The following is an 18,778-nucleotide window of genomic DNA, read 5'->3' as shown; positions in this document are numbered from 1 at the left end:
GAATAGGGTTCTTCTGAAATCGCACTATTGGAAGCCCCTAAAATATCGACGGACAAAGTGGGATGAGTGGGTGCGTCCCCCCTCTCTTTCCAAGGGAGGAGAAGCAGCCCACATGGATGTATGCCTAATGACTAAGTATTTCTAGTTGATTCCACACGCGCGCACACGCACATACACACACACTACTACAGAACGTGAATGTGATGGTCCTCAGCAGTCTGAGACTAGAGACTGGGAGAGAGGGGGTTATTTCCCACCAGCCCCCTTGCCTTGCCTCTCCCCCTTCCCCAGTATGTATTTATGACTTCACTGCTCTAACGAGTGCATTATTGCAGGGTGGTAGGGAAGCAGAGTTGCTGCCGATGCCCTACATACGCCAGCGAGGGAGCGTATGAAGAAAGGGGGTGGGGAGAGGAACGGAAAGGCAGGCAGGCAGCAGAAATAGCCCACTTTCGTTGCCTCTCTATCGGAGCTCCAAAATAAGATACATTAAAATTGCGTGCACAACCCCAGACAATCGGGACGCGGCACTCTGTCCAAACACGAAGGAGAATTTTAAAAGAAAGGGGGGTTGCTGAAAGGGAGAGACCTTTGCAGTGCGGACCCCCTCCCCCTCCCCGAGGCAGCCCCTCTGCACAAGAAAAAAGGAGAAAGCCCGGGCATCATCCATGATGCTCCCGCTCCTCGCAATCGCACCACTCACCCAACGCCGTCGCCCCTGCTTGCTGTTTCCCGAGCATATACCAATAAACAAAAGACAAATCCTCAAGGCGGGCTGGAAGCAGGGAGGTGGCTGCGGCGCCCCCCGGGCTTCTTCAGTGCAAGGTCCTGACCTTGCCCAATTGCAGCATCTCGCCTTGCCGCTGTCGTCGTCGCCGTCGTTGCCGCCGCCTCCCTCTTTTACAGCGAAACTGGCGCCTGCTGAGGGCTTCGGCGGAGGCTCTGAGGCGGGCTCCTTCATGCGCTGCCTTGCTCCGAGAGGCTGGCTCGCTCTCTCGCCGAGGACCGACGTCTGCCTCAGCCCGCCCCCCCCCCCGCCCCGTTGCCTCTACGGGCTCGGCAGCGGCGCTCTGTAGTACGGCCACCTCAGCTTGGCAACCTTCCGCCGCTGGAGAAGATACTGTGACAGTTGCCGCCGCCGCCGCGCTTCCTTCTCCTCCCCTCGCCAGCAGGAGCGCGCGCGCCTGGTGCTGCGGCTGCTGTGTTTGCTGCTCCTGAGGCCGGGCTGGGGCGGGCAGGCGGGAAAGCGAGCAAGGCGGCTGCGCTCTCTTCTCTCTCCCTCAGCGAAACGCCTTCGCCACCTGCGCCTGGCAAGGCGGCGGCGGCGGCGGCGCGCGAAGCGTTCCAGCTGCCCCGTCCGGGCAAGCGCGAGCGCCAACTAGAAAAGCGAAGGCAGCAGCGAGCTCTAAGCTGCGGCGTCAGGGCGTCTTGGGGTTGACCGGAAGCTTTTTCTCCACAGAGGTTTTCCAGTGAGGCCGAAAGTTGTCTTCAGGGCCGGTTCCTCAATTTCCGTGCCCAAACAAATACACCCCCATTTTCCCGCCAGTCTTCTTTGCATGCGACCTCACCCCATCCTTCAAGAATGCAGGCGCGCTTTCCTAAGGAGAAAGTGAGAACGCTGCCATTCCTAGGGGAGCGGGAGATTCTAATCGCTGCTAAGAATTGAGGCGGGGATAAACCAGAGGCTAATGAGAATGACCCTTCCAAGGTCTGGAGCGCAGGTGCTGGCCGGTGCGCGTGCAGTACCGTTTCATGGGAGAGAGGGCAAAGAGCGGCGCCTCTCGAGATTGTTCCAGGGAAAGGATACGGCCAATGCCCTTGAGTTTCCCGTAGCCAGGCCTGTGTGCCACTGTGCATGGAGAGTTCAGTCAGGGTTTGGCAGGCGCTGGAATGAAGGCAATTCACCCCTCATTTGCGCTTCTCCACAGCTATAGCTGGGTTTATTCAAGCTTCAGATTTGCCTAAAGGGAAAAGAGCAGCCCTGTTCGTTTCTAGCTCAAGGGCTTCTTCCCACGTTCTCTCAAAGCCCCATCCTCAGAGATGCTGGAGCAATTCGAGACGGATTAAAATGAGCTCGGATTTCTAAGAACGACCTGTGGAATCCGCTGAGGAGCGACCCCCACAGGCCGCGAGGAGTCCATGGACTTTTGGATGCTTTTTGACTTTCCCGATATTTATGCATATAAATCCGTAGAAAAATACGTGAGTTTCTGCTGAGGAAATGTTGAATGGAATGGAGGAACCATACACTAAACGTTATATACTGAGGTAAGTTATGTAAATACTTACATAAATACTTAAATATTTACGTAATTATTTCCGTATTTTTCTACGTGATGCAAAAAAAAAATCATCCGTCTGTGGAACGAAAGGCGCCTGACAGTCCGCAAAACACAGATGGAGCGGATTTTACACAGTCTGTACAGCCTGGCTTTTCGGGCTGCAAAAGACACTGAGGAAAATGGTAGTCGTGCAGATTTTAACTCCTTGATTACGTTAAGACAATATTTAGGGTGCAAAAGTCTATGTGATGCTTAACCCTAGAGCTAACAGATTTAGGAAGTTGTTTTGTAATGGTTTTTTAAGTGCAGTGTTTTAGCAAATTCATCTCAGTGTGTATTAGTTTCATTTCCTGTAATGGAATTATGAATATTAGAAAACCTACTATTACATTAGGTCACTTTAAGATCCCTAGTAGTCTTCTTCATGTCCAGTCCAATCGTGTCTGTTTTATAATGCATGCAAACTCATTTTCCAGGTTAGGGGACAAGATATGTAGAGTTGTAATAAAGAAATAATTCTTCTGATACCCAACACCATGTTCTAATTTTATTTAAAGAATGCCTAAAAAAATTGATAGCAATTAGGAAGCATCTTTCTTAACAGAGGTGAATTTCCAATCTTTGGACTGATGGTGTAAATTCTAGGGATGGCGGAGAATTCCGCCATGGATTTCAGTGAGGCCGAATGCACTGGCATTTGGCCCCCTGAAATCCGTGGCGGAATGGTCTGCCCCCCCCGCCCCCCCTCGGATTCCTCTCGGGACGAGGTTTACCTGGGGCAGATGTACTGGACGGTGGTGGCTCCGGCGGCAGGTCCGGCGGCGGCGGCTGGTCTTTTGACCAGCTGCTGCGGCCACCATTTGTATCCTGGTCTTTGCCGTGATAGGCTACTTAAGTATTTACATAGCCTTTCACAGCAAGCCAAGCAAAAACAAAAACGGTGTACGCAAATGGCAGCGGCTACAGTGGCCGCCATTTGTGTTCCCTATTTTTCGCTGTTTTCGTCTACGTAAATATTTACGTAGGCTATTACGGCGAAAAAAAGGGGAACGCAAATAGTGTAGTGGGCACTATTTGCGTTCCTTCCCCCCCCCCCCCCCGCCGATTTAGCCTACGTAAATATTCACGTAAGCTATTACGGCGAAAAAAAGGGAACGCAAATAGCGTAGTGGGCGCTATTTGTGTTCCTTTCCCCCCCGCTGTAATAGCTTACGTAAATATTTATGTAGGCTAAATCGGCGGGGGGAAAAAGAATGCAAATAGCACCCACTACGCTATTTGCGTTCCCCTTTTTTTTTTGCCATAATAGCTTACGTAAATATTTATGTAGGCTAAAAGAGCGAGAAAAGGGGAACGCAAATGGTGGCCACTGTAGCTGCCGCCATTTGCGTACGCGGGTTTTTTTTTTTCCAGATGGCTGCCCAGCGGCCGGATGTCTGGCTGCGGGCGGCCCCGGCTGGCAGCTCTGCAGAATCTCCATGGAACACAGCCATCCGGATCAGGATTTTGGGGGGAGGTGCGGTGCGCCTCCCCCCCCACTGCAAATCACCCCGTTGAAAAGGTAAGTGACTTTTGTACATCCCTAAATAAAATCAGATTACAGAGAAACTCGCTACTGCCACCTTTTGCTTGGTGATTTTTTCATAGCTCCTCCAAACAACATCATTTCCCACCATTTATATACACACAGGTTAATTATTTCAGAATTGTGTATTGGTCTTCATTATTTTTTATATTTGGTTCTGCAAAAAATACCCCCACACGCATACACTTATGCTTCTTTACTCAGAAATTATTGTCCCTGAATACAGTGGGGCTTGCTCCCAAGTAAGGATACAAAAGCTAAAGGCTGCAGTCATATATATTTACCATAAATAAATCCCATTGAATTCAGAGGGATTTACTTCAGAGCAAGCATGCATAGGATTGGGCTTAATGAAATATATTAATGCCGTTCATTTGTGACATAAAAAGGAGGCAGCGCGGAGAATCCCCATCCTCCGCACTCGGAAGAGGAGTGTGGAGTGACTGAAAAGGGGCGGGGTTGGGGGCAGGGATTGCAGAGCTGCATGTATGACACATCCTATGTGTTGTACAGCAGCCTCCTCTCCTGGTTGCCCCCCCCCCCCGGGCTAGACAGCCAAAAACGGCTGTCTAGCAGAAAATAGCAGGGCAGGAGAGGCGCGGAGGGAATGATCCCCCCCCCCAATGCCTCTCTTGCCTTGCTTTGGATAGGCGGTCACCTCCAAGTTCAGAGGCGGCTGCCTATCTTGATAGGATTGCACCCTAAATAAATAAAATGCATGATAATTTGTAAAAACATCATATTACTTTGTTCATCCTCTCACATGTTACATCTCAATTTGTTAGTCTACATTTCTTGCTAGCAATTTTCTCTGTAATGGTCATTATTGGTTTCCAAGGGTTTCCAAGACTGTCCCATATATCAGTGCTGATGTTTATACCAGAATTTCAAATTTTTGTGCAGTAAATGCATATTGATGGTGCCATACAAGTAATTCATAGGTTTCATCTGTTATCAGTCTTGCTGTAAAAGACACTCCTCTAATAATAGACACAGGGTCTAAGGAATGATTTCTCTCCCACCACACTGCTTCCCAACAACTGATTGACTCAGTGTGAATAAATAAAATGCAGAGGTACCCACCTACTTGTTAGACTGACATAGCGTTGGTTGTGGTTCGTGGGACTGTTCTTCTGGTCCCATTAACTTAACAGAAAAACCAACCTTGGCATGAGATGGCTGTGCTGGCATTATAGTACAGAGTAATGTCTGATTCACATGAACCTTTTGGGTATCCCATTGATCTTTCCCTTCCACCAGATATGTAACTGAACCTAATTGCTAGAGCACTTGGATGGAATCCATTTACTCAAACAAGAAGGGCCACAATTTGTCACCTACCTTTTTGGCCCTCTGATGGACATTATAATGGTAGGGGCTAATTGGAACATGTTCTTATGGCTGTGGGGTTACTGGTTGTGGGGCAATGAATCATGGATCCTACAGAGGACATCAGAGAAAAGTGGGATACACAGCTTCCTACCCCAAAATAATGATGTTCATGTACAGCAAATATTATGGGGTGTGGTTCAATAATTGAAAAGGAATCTCTCCATAAAGTATAACAGGCCTCCTACTTTTGGATTATGTAGGCCCATTTACTTAAGACGAGTTTCAAACACCTCTTGAAGATGCATCTGTATACTCAGGTTTTCCCTAACTTGTATTCGACTATAACACTGCTCTGTTTTACTGTTTATGGTTATGTCATAATGCTTTTGTGTTTATTCTTTTATAGTGTTTTAACATTCGTGTTTATATTGCATTATAAGCATTGTTATAAGTTATAAGTTCACTTAGAGAACTTCAGATATATTAAGCAGTGTAGAAGTAGGTTAAACAAACAAACAAATGAAACCATTTATTCTGCTGCCTCATTTGGGGGAGGATCATATGGTGTGCTAGATGTGTGTGTGTGATAGCCAATTGTTTGAAAAAATCAGTCAGTTTCTCAGATTGAAATGAGGGGGCATTATCTGATACTATCTCCTCAAGCATCCATAGGAAGCCACCAAGTTTCTCACCAGTCAAATTCTTTTATTTCATTTATTACATGTCTATATCTCCCAATAGCCACTCTGGTTGATTTACAAAGATTAAAAACCTTTAAAACATGATATTGTGCATAGCATAAAATCATTTACAAACAAGCATATAATCAGACAGCACACACACAAATATATATAAGCAGTTTTAAACAATCAACAATAAGAAAAATCCACAACCTCATTAAAATCTTATCATATGCTGCGAAATGCCTGAGTGTAGAGGAAGGTCTTAACCTGACACTGAAAAGATAACACTGCTGGCACCAGGCAGTCCTTGTTGGGGAAATCATTCTATAATTGGGGGGCCACCACCGAGAAGGCCCTCCCTCTTGTTGCTACCTTCCAAGGCTCCCTTGGAGGAGGCACTTGAAGGAGGGCCGTAGACGATGAGTATAGTAAATGGGTAGGTTCATGTTGGGAGAGGCACTTCATCTGGTCTTGTGGTCCTAAGGGCATAGTCTGAAGGCACATGAGGCAGCCACCTTGCTGAAGCTAAGCAGGTTTGTTTCTGGTTAGTGCTTGGAGGGGAGACCACCTGGGAACCACATGTAGCCACCTTGAGTTATATGATGGAAGGAAGGTGGGATATAAATGTAATAAAAAATAAAAATAAGCTACGTTAAGCTTTGTAGGTTAAAACCAGCACCTTCAATTGGGCTCAGAAGCATATCAGCAACCAGTGCAAGCGTGTCAGAACTGGTATTATATGTCTGGACCTTCTTGTCCCTGTTATCAATCTGGTCACTGCATTTTGCACAAGCTGCAGCTTCTGAACTGTCTTCAAAGGCAGGCCCACATAAAGCACATTGCAGTAATCTAACTTGGAGGCTACCAGAGCATAAACTACTGAAGCCAGGTTATCCCTATTCAGATAGGGGTGTAGCTGGGCCACCAACCAAAGTTGGTAGAAGGCACTCCATGCCACTGAAGCTACCTGAACCTCAAGTGACAATAATGGCTCAGGAGAACCCCTAAGCTATGAACCTGCTCCTTCAGGGAGAGTACAACCCCATCTAGAACAGGTTGAGCACCCTCCATCTGGTCAGAAGAACCACCCACTAACAGCATGTCAGTCTTGTCTGGATTGAGTTTCAATTTTATTAGCCCTCATCCAGGCATTGTCACAGCCAGGCACATCCACAGCCTTACCTGATGAAGATGAAAGGACGAGATGGAGCTGTGTGTCATCGGCATACTGATGACAATGCACTCCAAAACTCTAGATGACTACATTCAACAGTTTCATGTAGATGTTGAATAGTATGAGGGACAAAACTAACCCCTGAGAAATCCCATACTGGGGCATGTGTGGGGCTGAGCAATATTCCCCAAGCACCACCTTCTGGAGTCAACCATCCAAGTAGGAGCAAAATCACTGCAATGCCGTATCTCCCACTCCCAACTCAGATAACCATCCCAGAAGGATGCCATAGCTGATGGTATCAAAAGCCACTGAGAGATCAAAGAGAATCAACAAAGTCACACTCCGCTGTCTCACTCCCAACATAGGTAATTGACCCGGGTGACCAAAGCTGTTTCTGTGCCAAAACCTAGCCTGAACCCTAACTGAAATGGATCCAGATAATCAGTCTCATCCAAGAGCATTTGGAGCTGCTTGACAACCACCTGCTCAAGGACCTTGCCCAGGAAAGGAACATTTGCCAACAACCTAAAAATATTAAGATTTCCCAGTTCCAGGGACGGTTTCTTCAGGAGTAGCTTCACCATTGCCTCTTTTAGGTGGCCTGGGACCACTCCCTCTCACAAGGAGGCATTAACTACCTCTCTGGCCCAGCTGGGTGTTCCCTCCCTGCCAGTTTTTATAAGCCAATAGGGGCAAAGATCCAGTATAGAAGTGGTTGCACGAACCTGTCCAAGCACCTTGCCAATGTCCTCAAGATTGCCAACAGAAATTCATCCAAGAAAATTGGACAAGGTTGTGCTCTGGATACCTCACCTGATCCACCTGCCGTAACACTGGAGTCTAAGTCCTGGTGGATGCAAGAGATTTTATCCTGGAAGTGCCTAGCAAAGGAATTACAGTGGACCTTAGATGGTTCCACAGCGTGTTTAGTACCATCATGTAATAGGCCCCGGATGCTCCTGAAATGCTCTGCTGGCTGGCACATTGAGGATTCGATTCAATAGAGGCAATAGAGGAAGATGTTGTTTCTTTGCTGCCCTCACTGCCGCTGAATATACATGACCATAGGCACACACCAGTATTTGACTGCATCCACTAGGAATTTTTCTCCATCTTCACTCAGGCCATCTCTGATTTTGCTTCGTCGCTTTCAACTCTGGAATATACCATGGAGCAATACAAGCTCTACTCCAGAGAGGGCACACAAGAGCAATTGTGTCAACCATCTAGGTAATTTCTGCATTCCACAGATTATCCAGGGTTTTGACAGGAGAGTCAGCCATATCAGCCGGAACCCGCCCCCCCCCCCCCAGCCCTTTGAAAACCACCCGGATCCATTAGCCTCTGCGGGTGAACCATTTTAATATGTCTCCGACCCTTGCAGAGGGGAAAATTGCTATCAGTCTAAACCTCAGCAGGTGATGATCTGACCATGACAAAGGGACTGATCCGAAGTCCCACCATCTCCATGTCCACCTGAACAAACCAAGTCTAGACTATGCCCTGCTACATGTGTTCAGTTGGGACAGTCTTATGGTTATCACATAGACCATGAAGTCCTAAGCCACCCAGACAAGGAGGAGCCCTCAGCATGAATGTTGCCATCCCGCAGAACAACAGTATGGGGGATCTCAACAGCATGCCCAAAACCACCTCTGTCACCTCAGGTAGGGAGACTGCTGAGCAGTGGGGTGGAGGGTAAACAAAAAGAATCCTCAATCTGTCCTGCTGGCCCAAGCAACACAAGGTGCAAACACTCCAGACCAGTAGTCAGATGGACAGGGAGCCTGCAAAGGGAGATGGCATTCCTATAGACCACAGCAACCCCCACTCCCCCATCCTCAAGTCTACCCTGAGGCTGAACCAAGTACCCTGGTGGGCACAGCTGGGAGAAAATAACTCCTCCCTGCGCACCCACCCTGGTCTCAGTTATACATGCCAGATAGACCACCTCACCTGCTATTAAGTCATGAATGAGGGAGGTCTTATTTTGAACCGATTTGGCATTTAAGAGCAGCATCTGGAGATCTGAGGGCAGGCTGATAGGGCAACAAACCTGCAAGTTCTCCTAACCTGTCTAGCCCTCCTCTCAATGTCATATCTCCCTCTACCTGTAACCACACTAATTGGGGACCCCACAGGTCCCCCCACTTGGCCCTATATCTTCTCTTCCAGGCCCATGACCAGATTTTAAGAGAACAACCAAACCCCACACATAAAACCCACAAAAGCCAATTGACCCAATATTAGAGGGCTGGCGCTTGCCTTTGCATCCTGCCCAAAGAGGCTTCCCCCAAAGGGGGGACCCCCTTTGGCATCTCCCCCTTTGGTGTTGCCATCACCAGGGCACCGCCATTCCACATTGTGTCCTGTCAGATAAGAGCTACAGAGTGTGAAACAGTATTCTACAGCAGTGTAACCTCAATCCATTTTGAATAAACATTCCAAATCACCATGAATATATGTCCCTGCTTTTCACCAGAATCAACATGCAGTCTTTGCCAAGGCCTTTCAGCTGACCCTCCAGGACTGGACTAGAGCTGGAACAGTGCAAAATTTATTTAGCTGACAAGAGCCACAGCCCTAAACCAAGCATATTATATCTTTGTCTAGAGTGGGCCACCAAACTATGCTATGAGATCTGGCTTTCATTTTAGAAATGCCCCTGTGTCCATCATATAACTGGTCAAGTCTTAGCTCTTAGAGATTTAGGAATTTATGTTCTCAATCCCAACAAGCATGCCTTTCCTACTGTTAGTTCCTACTTCCTATATAAAGAAGTATGAACTCGTTCTCTATTACATGAGCTGGTCAGCCCTCTTTGATATACTGTATTCAGGATGGGGTCTGCATGGGCTGCATCAGCAAACTTCTTGGCTGACAAGGGTAACTTGTCCCAAAACTCCACCTGACAGTGTGCATTGACTGGTGGGGACTCTGCCTGTAGTCAGGCATGAGAGTGCATCCACATTTGCATAATGTGAATGTTTTGAACACTAAGTTCTATCTATGAAGAAGCCAAAATAAGACCCCAACGTTGTTACCTAGCAGTTGCCAATGAAGGAATACCCTGTCTGGGATCCCAAATGTGAACCAAAGTCTTATGATCAGTGATTAGAGTGAACTGGCAAAATGCATGGAATTTGGTTATCTTAAATATAAAAGTTAATGCTTCCTTTTCTATTTGTGCATATGCTGACTCCATCTCAGAGAGCGTCTGAGATGCATAAGCAATGGCTGCTCTGACCAATCTAGCATCCTATAATTGCCCCCACCCCTACCGGTGAAACATCACCATAAGGTTAGCAGCACCATAAGAGAAGGGTCAAAGTGCACTAAAACAGAGGCACTGGTGAGGGCCTGTTTGGCTAACTGAAATGCCTGCCAATAATTAGGGATGTACGAAAGTCACTTACCTTTTCGCAGGTTGGCTTCGCGGTGGGGGGGAGGTGCTTCGCTTTCCCCCCCGAAGTTCAGACGAAGGGGGGGAGGCTTCCCGCCTCGCCCGGACAAAATTCAGGCCAGGGGGGAGGCTTCCTGCCTCGCCTGGCCGAAATTCAGGCCAGGGAGAAGCGCCCCGTCTCCCCGGCCACGAAACAAAAAGTAAAAAAAAAAAAGACCCCGTGATAGGCTACGTGACTATTTACGTAGCCTATCACGGCTAGATTTCCAAAGTCAGCCATGATAGGCTACGTAAATCGTCACGTAGCCTATCACGGGTGACTTTGAAAAAAAAAAAAAGCGCGTATGCAAATGGCGGCGGCCCATGGGCGCCGCCATTTGCGTTCCTTATTTTGGCACGTCTAGTCTACGTAAAGATTTACGTAGACTACGGCGAAAATAAGGGCACGCTATTTGCCCTTATTTTCGTCGTAGTCTATGTAAATCTTTATGTAGACTAGACGTGCCAAAATAAGGAACGCAAATGGCGGCGCCCATGGGCCGCCGCCATTTGCGTACGTGCTTTTTTTTTTTTCAAAGTCACCCGTGATAGGCTACGTGACGATTTACGTAGCCTATCACGGCTGACTTTGGAAATCTAGCCGTGATAGGCTACGTAAATCGTTACATGGCCTATCACGGGTGTGTGTGTGGTTTTTTACTTTAGTTTTTTTTTTGCAATGGCGGTGGCGGCGGCTGGTCGGGAGACCAGCCGCCACCCCCGCCTGCGCCGAACCGCTGCCGGGACCCGCTGCCGGGAGGGACATTCGCCAAAGGTAAGTCCCATACCGGGGGGGCGGAGAATTTCACCGCCGATTTCGGGGGGCCAAATGCGTTGGCGCTCGGCCCCCCGAAGATTCGGGGAGAAATTCTCCGCCATCCCTACCAATAATTTGGAGACCAAACCCAGGCTTCTCCTTGAACCAGCAACTCATGCAATGGCTTCAGCATGATGGAGAGACTTGGAATAAATCACATATAATAAGTTAACAGTGCTAATAATGAATGCAGTTCTGACATTTTAGTGAGAATAGGTACCTCTATCATTGGTTGTACTTTTGCCACTGTCAGGCAATTATCTGTTGATGTTTTACATGGCCCAAATATTTAACCTGGTCTTGAAAAAAAACTCCACACATTTTTGCCTGTTCACTTTTAGATCTGCATTTTACAGTTTCTGGAGCTCTGCTTCCAAATTCTTCAAATACTGTATGTTCATTTCATTTATTATACTTCTATACCATCCAATAGCCAAAACTCTCTGGGTAGTTTACAGAGATTAAAACCCTGAAACTCATAATATAAAAACAATGTACAAAAATACAACAATTTAAAAACAATTAACAGTATATCCCACGACCTATTAAGAACTTACCATATGCTTTCAAATGCTTGAGAGTAAAGTCTTAACCTGGCACTGAAAAGATGACAATGTTGGTGCCAGGCAGGCATTGAGAAGAGCATTCCATAATCAGGAGGCCACCACCAAGAAGGCCCTCTCCCTCACTGCCATCCTCCAAGCCTCCCACTTGGAGGAGGGCCTCAGAAGATGAGCAAACTATACGAGTAGGTTCAGATGTCATCTAAGTAGCATATAAGCCCTGTCATCCCAACCAACCATGAACTCTCCCTCAAATCATCTGTTCCTGTAGTAGCAAAAACTTACAGACTTGACTTGGTAGCCTCAAACAGTCCCACTATCTCCAAGGCATGTGAGAGTTCAGCTGTATAACTGGCTGAAAACAACTTTGAATGCAAGTCCTCACTAGAGACCCCAAAGACCAATTGTTCTGTTAGCCCTTCCTGTAAGGAAGCTGCAAATGAACAGGATATTGCGAAATTGCTTAGGCAAGCAAGCCACATAATCTGCCATAGATTCTGTTGTCTGTTGCCTGCTTGATACAAAAAGAAATCTATGAATCAGCTTACTTTTCTTAGGATCAAAACGCTGCTGCAGTGTGTGAAATAATGTGTCCAGTGGTGTGTCTCCAGATAAGTCAGTTGCTAGCAAGCCAGTCAGCAATGCAAAACAATACTTCCCCACTGAAGAAAGGAAAATAGCCTTCTATTTAAGCTCAGCCTGCACACCTCCGGCTAACAAAAACTGTGTAAATTGTTGGGTGTAACAGGAGAATGTTTCAGAATCTTTTACAAAAGTAAAATCTACTCCTCCTGGCAGGGAATCCATTTTTCAGCAGGTCAGCCTTTACCCTCTCCCACTCTAACTATACAGAACGTCTTCATAAGGACACCCAGGGGTTCTTCTTGTCCTCATCACCACTTGTTGTAATAGAGACTTCTCTAATAATAGACACTGTGACCTGGTTCTCATGATCACCATGGGTTAAAGAAGCCATGGAATTTTGTTTAAGCCATGGCGCATGCTGGGAACCATTTGCCTAATCACCCACCCGGGTGCAGCTTGTTATGTCAGCCCATGGGTTATTTGAGGATTGCTTTCCCCTCCAACAAGCCATGCTGCCTGGGCTCGGATGACACAACAAGCCATGCCTGGATGGGAGATTAAGCAAATGGCATCCAGCACACACTGTGTTTAAACAAATCACTGTGGCTTGTTTAAGACGGTGATCATGCAAACCAGGTCACTATCTAAGGAATCACTGGAACAATTTATTTGAATGTAAAATACCATTAAGGCCTACAGCCTCAAACTACAGTCAACCAGCAACAATATACATGTGACAACAACCAGAATACTTCTTTCCAGACTGCCCCTGGGAGGCTAATGCCCCTCCTACAACTATTAACTCTTCATTCACTAGAGTCTAATTTCATGGAGTTTACAAGGCAGAATTGTAGAAACAATTTATCCTTGCTGTTTGTATCATTAGCAGTTTGTCCAGGTTATCTAACACTGTGTACTGTAGAAAAAGAGGTGCCATTAACATTAGTTGTCGTTGATCAATATTTGTGAGTGATCAGAGTTTAGCTTCCATTTCCTGTAGGTTATGGGAAGTGCTGACAGTATGATACATGCATCACCATCCAAAAAAAATGAGATGTAGAAGGCCACTGTAAAAATCAGGGATGTTACATGAGTATTGTTGGATGGTAAATTGTGTAGTCATTTTTTGGTAAGTATTTGAGGGGAGAATCTATCAAATGCAGTTCACAGATTATTTTTCTGTTAAACTCTATAATTGTTGTAAACTTTCAAAGCAATTATTCTCAAGTTTTACCAAGGATTGCTATACAAAAATTGGTTTACCTCCTGGCTTGGATATCTCCTTTGTCCAATCTTCTTTCAAATGTTACTGACACCTGATCATTCAGAATTCATTGCCAAGACCAATAAATCATAAACACATTAAAATGCATAATTTTTAATATTGCATAATTCCATGAGATGCTACAATTTATTTTAAAAAACCCTGTTAGTTATTGATATTACAATAATGTTACAAACTCTGCTTACTGCTTGTTTGGAAGGAAGGTTCTTTAAAGTTCCATGAGACCAAGGTCTCTGTGTGTGTGGGTGGCGTGTGTGTGTGTGTGTGGAGGAGGAGGAGATCTTACATCATTTATTGTTTTTCTGTGTGCTTTTTGGTTTTAATTTTTGTAAACCACCCAGAGAGCTTCAGCTATTGGGTGGTATAGAAATGAAATGAATGAATGAATGAATGAATGAATGAATAAATAAATAAATAATCATTTGCTGTATTGCCCATTGTTTAGAGCATCTTGAGGGAGATTTGTATACTGTATACTATATTTGTATACTGTATACTGTTTTCTTTCTTGTCTTGAGATGTCAGATTTTGAGAAAATGTGTATGCTTTTGGCTGATCAGCAAAAATACATTACTAACCAGGATTCATTACTTGCAATGGCTGCTTTTAAAATTAGACAGAATTATGTATTAGTAGTGGAGATTATTTGATTTGATCCCTTATTGTGGATTTGTGTTGGGGTTTCCCCCTTTCTTCTCTTCTATTTTGTGATGATCTTTAGTTTTAAGCAAATAAAGACTGATTGATTGAATAATTTATATTTTTGTTGGGTTGAATCCGATGGTGGCCTTGGCTTAGTGGAAAGTATTTCTGCTCAAGCAAGTCAGGGCACTTGATTATTGCCATTCTCCCCAGCCTCCTTAAATTCCCAGCCCCAAAATCTGTTCATGGGAAACAACAGGGATCAGAGAAGTAGTAATAAATGGACTGTTCTCACAATGGAAGCAAGAAGTGAATTCCTTCAAGGATCTGTACTGGGACCATAAAAAAAACCATGTTAATTGATTAGCTGAAGTTAGGGGTGATGTAAACAGTTTTGCCAATGGTACCAAAGTATTCAGGGTGGTAAAACCAAAGTGGAATGCAAAGAGCTCTCAAGAATCACTCTAAACTGGATGATTATTCAACAAAACAGTGAAAAAGAGTAAATGCAACTAAGTGTAAAGTGGTGGTGCACACTGAGCGGGGGAGGATCTAGGGATGTATGAAAGGCACTTACCTTTCGCGGATTATGTTGCCTGTGGGGGGGGGGAGGCGCTCCGTCCCTCCCCCCGGAATCCTGGACGGGGGGGAGGTGCTCCGTTCCTCCCCCCCTGGAATCCTGGCCGGCCGGCTGTGCTCCGCAGGGATTCTGCAGAGCCTCCGGCCAGCTCCGCCAGCAGCTGGACATCCAGCCGTAGCCACCACTGTTTGCATCCCTGCAGTCAGCCGTGATAGGCTACGTAAACGTTTACATAGCCTATCACGGCTGACTTAAACAAACAAACGCACATACGCAAATGGCGGCGGCCATGGCCGCCGCCATTTGCGTACGCACGTTGTTGTTGTTTTAAGTTGTTTTTTTAAACATTTACGTAGCCTATCAGGTTTTTTTAAAAAAAACTTAGCCGTGATAGGCTACGTAAATCTTTACGTCGCCTATCATGTTTTTTTTTTAACTGGAAATGGTGGCGGTGGCAGCTGGTTGGAAGACCGGCTGCCGCAGCTGCCGCCGCCGAACCACCGCCGGAGCTGGAGCCGCCGCCGCCAGGAAGATCCGCCCCAGGTAAGCCTTGTCCCGGGGGGGGGCGGGGGGGCAGACCGCTCCACCACAGATTTCGGGGGGCCGAATGCGCTGGCATTTGTCCTCCCCGAGATCCGTGGCGGAATTCTCTGACTTCCCTAGGCGGATCCTGATTTCATATATACACTGTTGGAGTTCAAACTAACGGTGACTATCCAAAAAAGAGATCCTGGGATTGTAGTGGACAGCTGAATGAAAACACTGATCCAGTGTGCGGCAGCTGTGAAAAAGGTGAATTCCATGCTAGGAAAGGAATAGAAAATAAAGCTTCCACTATTTTTAATGCCCATCTATGATGTGATCATCCTTGGAATATTGTGTACAGTTCTGGTCACCCCATTTCAAAAAAGATATTGTAGAGGTGGAAATGGTACAGAAAAGGGCAACCAGACTGATCAAGGGGCTGCTGGAGTACCTGCCCTATTAGGAAAAGCTACAACGTTTAGGATGTGGGTTCAGGACAGGCAAAAAGGTGCCTCTCCATACAACAGAAAAGTACTTTATCACACAGTACATAATTACTTGATAGAATATGCTGCCACAAGATGTGATGATCGCCACTAACTTAGATGGCTCTAAAAGAGGTCTAGGCACACTCATGATATATAATTCTGTCCATGGCTACTAGTAATGATGACTCTTTGGCAGAGGTAGGCAATGTGGTGTTCGTAGGCAGCTTCCTTGGCATTTACTCCCTCCACTTAAAAAATAAATAAATAAAGACCTTTTCCTACCAGCAATCGCTTCAAAGTAAAGTTAGGGCCTCCAGCTGTTGAGGTCTTCATTTCCCAGGCATGCCTCTGGGCCATACGTGGGGGTTCCTTCTTAGGAAATGCAGATGATGGGCAGGCACAGCAAGGCTTTCCTCTGCAGCATTCCTAGCCACCAAGGAATAGAAGAGAATGAAAAAAGTGGACTTTGAAATGTGGGTTTAAAGGAGTTGTTTAGTGTTGGGGCTCAGACCTCTGCATTTGCCTTGTACTCAACCTTTTGGGCAGGCTACTTGTCCTCTGTGACTAGCCATGCCTCCCATGATAACCATTTTGTCGTAGTGCCTATGACAGTTTCATAGAATCATAGAATCATACGATTGGAAGGGGCTTACAAGACCATCAAGTCCAACCCTCTGCTCAGTGCAGGAAGCCTGATTCCCAAGCAGTCTCCCATCCAAGTACTAACCAGGGCTGACCCTGCTTAGCTTCAGACGAGATCAGGCACATCCAGCCCTTTGCATTTCTCATTACCAGATGACCTTATGGGCCCAAAAAGGTTGTCTACCTCTCATCTATGGAAACTCCAGTGTCAGAGTTAGTGTACCACCGAATACCAGTTGCTGCAGAGCAACCAAAGGATGGTGCTGTTGCCTTCAAGCCTTGCTTATGGGCTTCCCACAGGCACCTGGTTGGCCACTGTGGGAAACAGGATTCTGTGCTAAGTTGATCTTGGATCTGATCTAGCAGGGATCTTATGGTCTTGCTATGGCATCTACCATATTTTCATCAAAAACACTTTGGCACAGCTTTGCCACAGTATATGCAAAAGAATCACTCTTAGTCTTTGTATCAATATTTCTGCTGAGAAGACCAAATATTAATATTGGCAAATACTTATGCTACATATACTACTAACACTGAGTAATGTCATTACTCCAAGGTGTTTTGAAGCCTGCAAGGGGTTCACAACTCATCATTTGGGAATTACTGCCTTACCTTAACCTAAAGGCAATATACAGTTAAGAGCACCATTTTATGCATGTCTACTGAGGAGTAAGTCCCACTGTGTTAGGAGTTAGGTGAAAGAATGAGGAGACACTCCATTAGCTTTTGTACTGACCTCATCCTCAGGAAAAGAATACAGGAAAGAGGGCAGGGACACTGACAGGGAGATTTGAGTTTTGGCAGGTTGGAAAAGTGAAGATATAGAATATATGTAGATAGGAGAGGATTAATTTTCAGATTTGGGGGTGGTGTTTTTATATCTCAGTTTTACGTGTTTAACAACTAATGGTTGTAACATTTCATAACTGCCTTCCAAGACTGAAATTCCAGTGTCAAGAGAAAATAATAATAATGGCCAGCTGTTCACATACACAGAAAAACATATGGGACAGGGTCAGATAATTTAAGATCCAGTTTTATATTTCTCCAGTCTTAGATTTCTCAAGAAAAAATAAGTACTTCTATTTTGGTGTTAGAGGCAAAATACATGCCACCAATATTTATGTTTCTTCATTTCTACATCTTTGTTTTTAATTCTTCCATGAGCAAAGGAATCTAACAATATAATTTTCTATGAATTGCTATTCCTTTCTTTCAGTTTTTAAGATAAAAAGAATACTTTCATGTTCACCCCCTCCTGTTTGCTATTTTATTTACAATATATTGTTAGTCTCAAGTCAAAGACATTTGTCTTTAAAGATGTAAGACAAGCAATCACCATGGAAGAGGCTGCTCAAAAGAAGGTAATTTAAACAGGGATGCATTGCAAAGACAAAAGGCAAAGATACACATCTATTCTAGAGATCCCCTTACAAATCTCAGTGTTCTCCAAAGTTCCTTTAAGGGATACACACACACACACACACACACACCTTTTCACATCCTTTCAAAACTGTTTTATTTCACCTTCTTTCCTTCCCTCCCTCCCCATTTCATGGCCAGAATAAGCTTGGGTTAGGTACTTTCACTTTGCTGCCTTGTTATCACCTCTCCAACACCCACACACTTTGTTCCCCTATAAGCTCCCATCAGAAAAGATGGAGGGTATCCACAGAGATCATTCAGTACATGCCTCTTGGGAACAAGGCTCTGCTCCTCTAAATAATTTTCTAGGTACAGTACAACAGGTTTGCTTTACTATGATGCTCAGTTGAGACCACTGCCAAAGCAACTCCTATTTTTTCTTGGAGCTCTCAGAGTCTCAGGTCCTGTAGAACCTAGCCTTGCCTGCAACCTGGAATATGCTGTCTGATAACTTCTGACTAAGCTTTGCCTACTGCTTCATGGCCTCTCAGTCCAGGTAGAATACGATAGCCACCACATTTCCTCATATATATCTATTCATACACATGCATACGCACACATATGTGCACACACATGCACACACATGCTGCTGATAGTGCTGTCAGGTGGTAAAACATCTTTGGCTGGTCGACATTGATTAAAAGGAATAAATATTGGGCCAACTGTGCACCCATAAAAAACAATGGGGGGGACATACATGTGAAGGAAAAGCGTTGGGGATA

The 18,778-nt window shown here is 45.5% G+C and overlaps 1 protein-coding gene across 1 annotated transcript in view; it reads right to left on the bottom strand.

Annotated features, from left to right (window-relative positions):
* Positions 1 to 1,290, bottom strand: part of CTNND2 (catenin delta 2) — an 861,592-nt gene extending 860,302 nt beyond the window's left edge. Inside the window, exon 1 of the mRNA XM_084850586.1 lies at positions 704 to 1,290. Coding sequence (XP_084706712.1) covers positions 704 to 740 — 37 coding nt within the window. The 5' untranslated portion in view covers positions 741 to 1,290. The remainder of the gene's footprint in view (positions 1 to 703) is intronic.
* Positions 1,291 to 18,778: the final 17,488 nt, after the last annotated feature.

Source organism: Heloderma suspectum, chromosome 4, assembly GCF_057233095.1.
Source record: "Heloderma suspectum isolate Gila_16-S chromosome 4, 16-S_ref, whole genome shotgun sequence".
Lineage (NCBI taxonomy): Eukaryota > Metazoa > Chordata > Lepidosauria > Squamata > Helodermatidae > Heloderma > Heloderma suspectum.
This window is presented reverse-complemented; position numbering and strand designations above follow the sequence as displayed.